The 12,098-nt window shown below is 35.7% G+C and overlaps 1 protein-coding gene across 1 annotated transcript; it reads left to right on the top strand.

Moving 5' to 3' along the window:
* The first annotated feature begins 1,956 nt into the window (after nucleotides 1-1,956).
* On the top strand, nucleotides 1,957-6,193 carry foxl3 (forkhead box L3). Its single transcript, XM_082152879.1, has 3 exons — nucleotides 1,957-3,109; nucleotides 3,863-4,031; nucleotides 4,326-6,193. The coding sequence occupies exons 1-3, from the start codon at nucleotides 3,000-3,002 to the stop codon at nucleotides 4,740-4,742; spliced, it is 696 nt and encodes a 231-aa protein (XP_082009005.1). The 5' UTR covers nucleotides 1,957-2,999; the 3' UTR covers nucleotides 4,743-6,193.
* Nucleotides 6,194-12,098: the final 5,905 nt, after the last annotated feature.

The raw sequence follows: 12,098 nt of genomic DNA on the forward strand, positions 1-12,098 counted from the left end.
ATAGCAATCAAATATAGAAATTTGTTGAAATACGTCCAACTGATCAATCATCTCTAGATCAGCTACTGACCATAAATGACCAGTTAGAGGCCTATGTAAAAAATCTGTAACAATTAAAGTGATTAGACAATTTATGGGCTGTTAACATGACATGGTTATACATTAGCTAATAATGGTATTAATTAATGATCCGTCTGAAAATTTTTAAAAGCTGTCCAACTGTCCCTGAAGCCCACTGTTCCACTTTAACATGATCAGTTAAATGGGACTTAAAATAGAGCTTCAGAAATCATTAGATATAGGTACATTAATGCAGATGTTATTAATGTTTTAAAGTATTTTATGAAGTGTCACTGAGCACAGGAATTTGTTTTATTATCTTGGAGATCAATGAGTTTGCTGTGTCTAAGAGGTTCCTATCTGTAAAGGTTGAAAACCTCTACACATGTCAAATAATATTAAAGAATATTAAGGAAACATCAAGGTATTCTTTCAAATACAAATACATTTTTATTCATAACAAGTATGACTTAATTATAGACTAAACTTTAAAAGGAGCTAAAAAGGAGCTGATAATTATATACAGTAATGCAATAAATACATTTACATAAATGTATTTCATGTAGATTTTGTAGATTTTGTAATTTAAAGTGTTAGTTCACCCAAAAATGTTGTCATTATTTACTAACCCTCAAGTTGTTTAATACCTGTATGAGTTTCTTTTTTCTGTTGGACAAAAAATAATATATTTTGAAGAATGTTTGTAATCAAAGCCATTGACTTCTAGTACAAAAATAAAATAAAATAATAAAATATTATGTTTAATATATATATATATATATATATATATATATATATGAAGAGTTCAGATGCAAAAGCCTCTAAATGCCATCTGAAATTTTCTTATAGAATGATCATTTTTATCAAGCTCGTATATTTAAATTCAATAATTTCACTTAAATGGCAATGAAGATTACCTATTAATCGTCATTTAAGTGAAATTACTGAACTTAAATATACAAGCTTGATAAAAATGATCATTCTATAAGAAAAATTCAGATGGCATTTAGAGGCTTTTGCATCTGAACTCTTCATATATATATATATATATACATACATACATACATGCATACATACAGACCCTTTCCAAAAAACTAGGATATCATGGAAAAGTTTATTTATTTCCATAAATCCATTCAAAACGTTAAACTTCCATAGATTATAGATTCAGGGCCCACAACTTAAACGATTTCAAGTATTTAGTTGTTTATTTGTACATAATTTGGGCTTCCAGCTCATAAAACCCACGAAAACAGGATTGCAAAAAATTTGAATATTACATGAAATCACACAGTAATTACACAGTGATACCATGGTCATTGAACCAGGTTTTGGTTCTTTTGGCAGTGTGGGCAGGTGCAAATCCTGCTGGAAAATGAAGGAAGCATGAAGTGCTCTGAAAATGTCCTGGTAGACGGCTATATATATGACTGTGTATATACACACACACTATGGGAGTCAATGGGTGCCGTCAACTGTCTGGTTCAGTTTAAACATCCTTTAAAATATTGTTTTGTGTGTTAGAAAATAGAAACTCCTACAGGTTTGGAACAACTTGAGGGTACGGAAGCCCAGATGCCATGGATTATATATTTATTTCTATGTTGTTTTCTCGTGATGACGACTTAATTTTCTCGTGATCTCGAGATAACAACTTTGTTATCTCGAGATCACGAGAAATTTAAGTCGTCATCACGAGAAAACAAAATAGAAAAACATTATAATCCATGGCCTCTTAAGGCTTCCGTTTAAATAAGGCTTTAAAAGCCCAAACATGTTAAAAGTCTATTCTGACAGCTGCATGTCAGTGTATTCAGTGGCAAAAATCCAAAGGCATGTAAATGAAATATATCGAATGTTATTATAGCCTACGCCTTTAACATTTGATAACAAACATTTTAAATATCTGGGGCAGTTTTGCCTCAAGCCCTGGCTAATGGCTGACCTGTCCCTGATGCACAGTGTTGTTGTGCTGGTGCAGTAATGGTCTTTTGGAGTGGTCTGGTCTGGACTGGTCTGGGGGGACAGGGACTGCAGTAATCAGAGCAGCCGCAGACGGTCCAGCAGAGGAAACGGCGTCATGGGAACGGACCGGGATTCCGCAGGGAACGTTATCAGATCGCACTCTCTGTGCACTCAGAGTCTGACAGGAAACGCCACATGAGCGCGAATATCTGTGTGATCATTACAACGCAAAACAACTGGACTTTAATCATTGACTGTTTAATTCTCACCTGCTAAAATATCAAATCAACTTTTAACAAAGCGTAGACTAATAACTAAAGCAAAACAACTATTTTTGTCCGAGCGGTGTTCAAACATGGCAGCGAGATCGATCTCAGGCCACACACCGACATCTCGCGCCGCGGGCTGTTTGCTCGTGTTTCTCAGTCCTTCATATGCCACTTAATGTTCTTTTGAACACACATCCCCTTTTTAGTCACGGAAACACAATTTATGGCTATTATGTCGCATTATAGATTGCATCTACAGAAGCCAAGAGTTAGTGCCGAGAGATATGTGATTCAAGGGGCCACAACTTTGTGAGAGGAACACAAACAACCTGAAAGAGTTAAGACTAAAGACACGAGAAACATGTTTGTTAATGTTTCATTCGTCGTTCAATTATAGTTAAGAGGGTCAGACTATAAAAAGAAACACGACAAAACAAAACATCCAATCCCGAGTAGGACTGGACCACCCAGAATCAAAGAGTGAATGAGTGACTGGAGTTTGTTGATCACGCCCCAGGTTCAGACGTTTACAGTAGTTCCAGTCATGTACGCCCATTACATGAGCATCTGAGCAGCAGCCGGTCACTTACACTACACACACACACACACACACACACTTCTCATGAGAGCTGCTTCATTTATCTTGGCCAGCTAGAGCCTTTTTTATTATTATAAATCACAAAGGCTAGCCACCCTGGACGTCTGATGATGTTTGACAGCTCGCAATATCCTTATAACTGTTTTAACTATGATGGAGAAGGATATCCCTCTTGTGCCACAGATGAAGAGAAGAAAGTGTGTCGTCCGGCTTACAGGTATTTCATTATTATTTATTATTATTAGTTGTATTAATAATATTTTTTTTGTTATATGATAGAATAAAAGGTAGTAAAAAAATATATTTTAGCACTTTTACAATAATTTTATGTTAAGTTAAATACATTGTTGTAAAAGTTGTTGATATTTTAAATTATTGTTTTGTCTTGCATTGTTTTATTATTTTATATTTCAAATTCTATTTCTTAATGTGGCGAATGGTGTTGACCATTACAGAGGGTAATAATATTTATTATATATTTATAAGTAATGAATGAAAGTTTATTATATTATATTATTATTATGAAACATTTTAAAAGTTATAATGTATCAGCTATATACTATGTAAAATGAAAACAATATGTAATATGTAGTAATTATAATTACAATATTTTTTTATGAAATTATGACAATAAGTTTATGCTGTTGTCTAGATCAGTGAAGACTTGCAATAAGCTTTTGCAATGTTAGCAAGATTAATACGTGTTTCAGAACATTTAAAGCATATTATATTCTTAGTATATTTTTTATTAATTATTTGTGAGTGTGTGTGTGTGTGTGTGTGTGTGTGTGTGTGTGTGTGTGTGTGTGTGTGTGTGTGTGTGTGTGTGTGTGTGTGTGTGTGTGTGTGTGTGTGTGTGTGTGTGTGTGTGTGAGAATGATTACAAACGAGCATGCATCCCTTAAATTAGGGCATACAAGCCTCTTTAAAAGGACAAATTTTCGCTAACATGCGTTTTCTGTCTCTCTAGTTACATTGCACTAATAGCGATGGCTATACAGCAGAGCCCAGAGAACAAAGTTACCCTATCTGGAATCTACGAGTTCATCATGAAGAGATTTCCTTATTACAGATCCAACCAGAGGGCTTGGCAAAACTCAATTCGGCATAACCTCTCTCTAAACAGCTGCTTCATAAAGGTATGAGGATGGAGGCTGGATGTGTATGCTAAAATGTAAACGTAAAGTACCTAGATAAAAAAACAAAAACAAAAAAAAAAACCTAAGTGGATGAACAATTTTCATTATACAAATATAACCAGATTGTTTTGTTATGCTGTGCAACCAGGCATGACTGGAAGTTCTGAAATCAACAAACGTTTTAAGAAAAAGTAAAGAAACCCCATAGTTATAATTGTAAGGGCATTATTACTAATGGTTTTCTTAACTTTAGGGGTTTGCTGTAACTGGCTGCTGATTATTTGTTTTCCTCAGGTGCCCCGTACGGAAGGTAACGAGAAAGGAAAAGGTAATTACTGGACGTTCGCCACGGGCTGCGAGTCCATGCTGGACCTCTTTGAAAATGGCAACTTCCGTCGCCGGCGCCGCAGACGCAACTTAAAAATGGGCTTGAAGGAGCCAGCCGAAACCTTTGTTGCCACGGACACTCATCAGGGCGTCGCAGTAAGATCCACAGAATCAGATTCGTTCTGCCCCGTGAACACCAGTCACAGACCGGCCCAAAACAATCCAGCCCTCAGCAAACCTGAGCCTGAGATCAAATTCAGCATTGACTACATTCTGTCCACGCCGGACCCTCTGCCAGGGTTCAGAGCCCCTAACAGTATAGCTGGAGCTGTGATCCACCACCTGGAGCCACAACATCTCAATCTACACTTCTGGACCATGTAACCTAAACCATAGGAGGCAGAAAAGATTCAGTAAATACCTGAAAAAGACAAATTAAGCTTCAATAGTGTGCAAAAAGTTCTTCCCATAATGCAAATTGGCTTGTCAATATAAGCACATGCAGTTTATTGTGTGTTAGTGCTCTCGTCAGTAAGTCTGCTGTCGCTCATGTGAGAAAAGCTGTTAAATAAGAATGTAACTTATGAATATATAATTATTTAATGATTAATAATAGAAGTTTGAGTATATATATATATATATATACAGTATGCTTACTTTGAAAAGGTCACTTCGAATATCGCCATGAATTTTTGAAAGCATAGACAGTTGATTTTGATGAAATCAATCAATTAGACTATTCATGTCAAACAAGTAACACTTTACAGTAAGGTTCCATTTGTTAACATAAGTTAACATAAAATGTTTTAATAACATGGAAAATACTTCTAAAGCATTCATTAATCTCAGTTAATGTTAATTTTAACATTTACTAATGCATTATTGGTTACACTTTCTTTTAATGTGTCCTTGTTACAGTGTAATTATACATTTAAGTATGAGTAATATTACTTACTATGGGTTAGGATTTGGTTTAGAGTGTGTTGCATGTGATTATGCCTAATTTATAGTTACATATAGTTACATACCAGGACACTAAAATAAAGTGTAGTAACACTATTTTACAGTCGTTACACGTTTACTGTATCTCTCTATATATATAGTTCATGTTGTTAATTAATATTACTCAGTATTATGTATAATTATACTGTAACAAGGACACCTTAACTGACATTAACAAAGATGAATAAATGCTGTAACAAATGCATTGTTCATTAATAACGTTAACTGATGTGACCTTACTGTAAAGTGTTACCAATACAAAACTCACAATTAGTACAAATTACAAATATTAATTACAAATCTCATGCTCACCGGAGGTGTGTTAGTGTTGAGGACAAGGGTTTGCTGTTAGTGAAGTGTTTGCAAACAAATGCGCTAACATGAGGTTAGTGTAATCAGCATTCCCTGCTCACTGCACAACTGCTGAACGACTCTATTGTTTACATATGTTGTTTATAATGTGTATCATTGGCCCTTGACAGTCTGTGATCCGTATCAATCACTGATAGACTGAGAATATGCTCCCCTGGGCAAAACCAGAGCCCTCCATATCTAAAGCCCTCCCCGGGGTGTTATTTTGCTTTTGAGGTTTTATTTGGGAATCTCTGTTTATTTTAAAGCATCTTTAAACTTTGTACAAAGATGATATACGAAGGAGAGTTTTTCAAAGGAAAAAAGTGAGATGTGCTACACTATTCTCAGTCCTAATTGTTTGGCTGATTCAATTGCAATATCACATAATAGTTTGGTTTGGTCATTCGTTTTTAGTTCAAATCAAACCTGCTTGTATAAATAAATAAATAAATAAATAAATATAAATATATATATATATATATATATATATATATATATATATATATATATATATATATATATATACACACACAGTATATTATATACCATAGCATCTGCTAAATTAGTAGGTTTATAGGAGCAATGCTGAGATCTATGAAATATTGTTTAAATGCCAATATAAGGCAATAAAGCAGTAATTATTGAATATAAGGCCTCATTTCTTCCAGTCACCAACATTCATTATTCAAGATTTGAGAAAATATTCTATACTATATATGCTAACAAACAGTTATTCTGACATTAAAATAGTTTAAAAAAAATTGTTAACTGTTATAATTAAGGTTAAACAAAAACAGGTTATAAATAAATAACTCTACATCCCAGCCAGCTTTAATAATAGTGATTCCTTTTATGTCCTATATATATTATATATATACACGCATTTCTATTTTCAATATATATATATATATGAAGAGTTCAGATGCAAAAGCCTCTAAGTGCCATCTGAAATTTTCTTCTAGAATGATCATTTTTATCAAGCTTGTATATTTATGTTCAGTAATTTCACTTAAATGGCAATGAAAATGACCGATGAATTGTCATTTAAGTGAAATTACTGAACTTAAATATACAAGCTTGATAAAAATGAAGAACTCTTCATATGTATGTATATGTATATGTATATGTATATGTATATGTATATGTATATGTATATGTATATGTATATGTATATGTATATGTAGGCCAGTAGAAAGTCCATTTCACATGCCATGAAAATGTTCCTTAATGGTATAGAAATGCATTTGGCATATTTGAATAGACATAACTGAATATTAGCAAACTGTCAGACAAGTGCAGTCTAACCTTCTCCAAATCTCCCTAATCTCTCTGACTGACCTTTTCCATTTATATGAAGTCCGACTAATGCGATCCAAACACTCTATTAGAATACATATCACTCATAAAGCTGGGAGTTTAGAACGGGAAGCCTGTTAACATTTATTTTCCTTCTAAGGTGTATCAATCATGGCTTGCATTGTGCTCAGGAGGGGACATTTTTCAATTTAACCTTTATATTACGGAGTGACTGCATCAGAAAGGTTTCAACACACTTAACATGAGTGGCATTTAATATAGCATTACACTTGCAAGGTTAGCCAGAGATGTGACCTTATTCAAATCCTGCTGCCACTACAACACCTATCCTGATGCAATTATAATTAAACGCCTTATGCCGGCTTGCAAATCCTCTGATCGATCACTGATATTAAGGTAAATATTGCACTGCCCCCAGTGAACATCTAACTCTAAAAGTGTTATGGATCAGCAGGTTTCTATTAACAGCATTGTTGATGTTGTGTGCTCTGGTGTGGATATATTTGGGTAAATTAACTTAGCATAAAGTGCTTCAAGGCTTGATCTTAAAAGGCCCAAGATACCCCCCCTCCCCCCTCCCAAAAAAACCCTCAAAGCTCTGGCTGCATTCCTTTACCCTGCCATGGCGTACGGATTAATGTTAGTTTAAGGAGTAAACGCTCAATTTTTGCTTTGCTTTTTAATTAAAACCAGTTTACACTTCATAGATTAATGTGTCTCTGGAATATTGTGACAGTGTTGTTCACTTGCCTTGTCTGTTGTTGTACAGATCTTAAGATAAAAAAATGTATCTTTCCCTCTTATATTTGTAAATAAACCCTCTTTTTGTGCATATATTTATTGCGTTATACTGAAGCATTGTCAGCGAGGTGAAATGAAAGGCTTAGGGCTAGGTAAACAGCACGGAACGAGGAAATTGGGAAATCAGTGATGTGCAACGATAATAGCACCCATATAATAAACATAAACAGCTAATTTGCTCAAAATGTTTAGCTTTCATTGCCTTTTTCCCTGTTTTAAAATTGGATTTTGGCCAGGAAATTATTACAAAAACAAGATAGCGATGAAACCTTTAAGAAATACTTATAATGCAATAATAAGTCCCTGATTAACAATCATGATTTCCTTAAGGTGTGATTTTTAGTGCACGCTAAGGATGTAGTGTTCATTGAATAACTCCCAATCTAATGAATCAGGCTGGATGTGCACATATGCTTCTGAATAACCTGGAAGCTAAAGAGAGCTCTTTAAATAACTACGGGTTATGAGGTTTGCTACTGTATGTTTTGGACTGACACCAGTTAAATGTAAGATTTTTTTATATAGGCTACTGTATATTATCATGTTTGCAAATGTAGCGATCAAAATATTTTGTGGTAATCAACATCATCTCTAAATACCTAAAAATTCACAGGAGAGCATAAACTGAACAGGCCATGTCATAAAAATGTACAGTCTTCATTCCTGCATTTCTATCAATAACAAAGCCATGATTATCAAGCCATGTTTTCTATGCAATGCTTAGTCATTTGAGGCATTGAGGTTATCACATTAATTACAGAGCTCAAAAAGCGAACACGTTAATGGGCCGTTGCACTTTGATCAGGAAATAATTAATTTCTATTGCCCTAGATGAAAGTGTTCATGCACTTGTTGTAAGTGTTTACTACTACAGCCTTTCTAAGTCATTTTAACCCATAGTCAGGAATGTGCCACGCGAGCCTGATTCTCATTGGTGCTTGCATCATTTCCTCTAAATTGTTGTCAAATTTGTCCACATGCACAGAGGATTCTTGTCTTCAAGGGTTTACGAGAAACAACGTAACCCCTTCACTGGCAGTCACGTAATTAATACTCATGAAATAAGGTGGTTATGATAAAGACACTCACCTTTTAGATCTTGAGCTGCTCTTCACTCACTTCTGTTTGAGATCATTTCCTGCTGAAAGTGGCACTTTCATTCAAACTAGAAGTTTTAGTAGTCTGGAACAGGTTATCTCTTCTTCCTTCTCCTTCTCCAGCCTTTTCTAGGCTGTCTGTGTTTTGAACGGTTCAAAAGTTTGGAGTTTCACCACGATTGTATTTATTTGATCAAAAATATAGTAAAACAGTGTGGTGAAATATTATTATGATTGAAAATGAATGTTTTCGATTGTAATATATTTGAATATATATATACAGTATATAGTGGCCAAAAGTGATGTTTTGTTTTTAATGACCCAATATTAAACCATAAAAATATGAGGAAAATATTTAATGGTTTATATATATAAACCATCAAATATTTTCCTCATATTTTTATGGTTTAGATTAACGTAATCTAAAACAAAAATCCAGAAAATGACATTGTGTGATTTTTAAATAATGAATTAGCATTTTATTGCATGACATAAGTATTTGATCACCTACCAACCAGTAAGAATTCCGGCTCTCACAGACCTGTTAGTTTTTCTTTAAGAAGCCCTCCTGTTCTCCACTCATTACCTGTATTAACTGCACCTGTTTGAACTCGTTACCTGTATAAAAGACACCTGTCCACACACTCAATCAAACAGACTCCAACCTCTCCACAATGGCCAAGACCAGAGAGCTGTGTAAGGACATCAGGGATAAAATTGTAGACCTGCACAAGGCTGGGATGGGCTACATAACAATAGGCAAGCAGCTTGGTGAGAAGGCAACAACTGTTGGCGCAATTATTAGAAAATGGAAGAAGTTCAAGATGACGGTCAATCTCCCTCGGTCTGGGGCACCATGCAAGATCTCACCTCGTGGGGCATCAATGATCATGGGGAAGGTGAGGGATCAGCCCAGAACTACACGGCAGGACCTGGTCAATGACCTGAAGAGAGCTGGGACCACAGTCTCAAAGAAAACCATTAGTAACACACTACGCCGTCATGGATTAAAATCCTGCAGCGCACGCAAGGTCCCCCTTCTCAAGCCAGCGCATGTCCAGGCCCGTCTGAAGTTTGCCAATGACCATCTGGATGATCCAGAGGAGGAATGGGAGAAGGTCATGTGGTCTGATGAGACAAAAATAGAGCTTTTTGGTCTAAACTCCACTCGCCGTGTTTGGAGGAAGAAGAAGGATGAGTACAACCCCAAGAACACCATCCCAACCGTGAAGCATGGAGGTGGAAACATCATTCTTTGGGGATGCTTTTCTGCAAAGGGGACAGGACGACTGCACCGTATTGAGGGGAGGATGGATGGGGCCATGTATCGCGAGATCTTGGCCAACAACCTCCTTCCCTCAGTAAGAGCATTGAAGATGGGTCGTGGCTGGGTCTTCCAGCATGACAACATCCGAAACACACAGCCAGGGCAACTAAGGAGTGGCTCTGTAAGAAGCATCTCAAGGTCCTGGAGTGGCCTAGCCAGTCTCCAGACCTGAACCCAATAGAAAATCTTTGGAGGGAGCTGAAAGTCCGTATTGCCCAGCAACAGCCCCGAAACCTGAAGGATCTGGAGAAGGTCTGTATGGAGGAGTGGGCCAAAATCCCTGCTGCAGTGTGTGCAAACCTGGTCAAGAACTACAAGAAACGTATGATCTCTGTAATTGCAAACAAAGGTTTCTGTACCAAATATTAAGTTCAGCTTTTCTGATGTATAAAATACTTATGTCATGCAATAAAATGCAAATTAATTACTTAAAAATCATACAATGTGATTTTCTGGATTTTTGTTTTAAATTCCGTCACCCACAGTTGAAGAGTACCTATGATAAAAATTACAGACTTCTACATGCTTTGTAAGTGGGAAAACCTGCAAAATCGGCAGTGTATCAAATACTTGTTCTCCCCACTGTATGTATATATATATATATATATATATATATAAAATATGATTTATTAAACCATCAAAATATGAGGAAAATATTTGATGGTTTATATATTTTATTTTAATAAAAAATTAAATAAAATAAAATAAATAAAAAGCTCACAAGAAAAAGCATACATTGACTACAAAAGTTATTCATATTTTGTTGGTACTCTCTTATTTTTGTATGTGTTCCACACAGCCGCACAATTTGGCATTTTTCATTGAGTTATAAACTATTTACTCCAAGCACAATACGCAATATGCTTACAAAATATTTAACAAATATTTAATAATGTTTGAATAAAGGGTGAATGGTCTTAAAACAGAGACAAAGGCACCCTTCGTAAAAATGAACAAAACTGACTGTAGAAATGTGTCGTTCATTCAAAATATTCATAAAAATCTAACCTTTAATTAAAGTCAAATATATAAAAACAAATTTTCCCTTCTGAAATGTATTCCACAATGATTGGCAACCCTTCATTTAATACTTTGTGCAACCTCCCAGCTCTAGATCTTCTCCTATAATGCATAATAATCTGAGAGCATCATTCTTCCATACAGAATCTCTTCAGATCCTTCAGATTCAGAGGTCAATGCTGATGGACTCTTTTCTTCAGCTTATCCCCCACAGGCTTTTTATGGGGTTTGGGTCAGGGGACTGCTATGTCCATCTGCAATTCTCCAACTCTGATCCTTACAGTTTGTTTGGATCCTCCTCAGCGCATGTTACCATCTCCTGTTGATTTAAACTTCCTTATTGCCCAGATAGTGGAAATTAATATTCCAACCATTAACTATTGTAGCCATTTCATGATTTGTGCAGCTCAACAACCTTTAGTAAAAGTGCCTCCTCCCACTTAGAACGGTTTGGTGGCCCTTAGAGACCACAAATCAAAATAAAAGTTTATTATTATATATACTTTTGGCTCCAATCGGGCCAAAAACCTAGAACTAGTTTGCAAAATTAGGTTTATCCAAAAAATCCAAAATACCCGAAAATTTTGACAGGACGACGATCAAATTCGAGGCATGCATTTTGGTCATCGTGAGCCAAGGATTCCAACGATATAAGATACTTGACTTGAGCCTACGCCTAACGGTTTAGGGGTCATGAACGATTTCGTACTTTTGACCGCTGTAGCGCCCCCGTCAGGCCGATCGGGGCTAGCCTTGGTGACGGTGTAGACTGTGTGAGTACTACCAGCCCTCAAAGTTTCAAGTCTCTAAAACTTACGGTTT

Source organism: Leuciscus leuciscus, assembly GCF_965113295.1.
Source record: "Leuciscus leuciscus genome assembly, chromosome: 21".
NCBI lineage: Eukaryota > Metazoa > Chordata > Actinopteri > Cypriniformes > Leuciscidae > Leuciscus > Leuciscus leuciscus.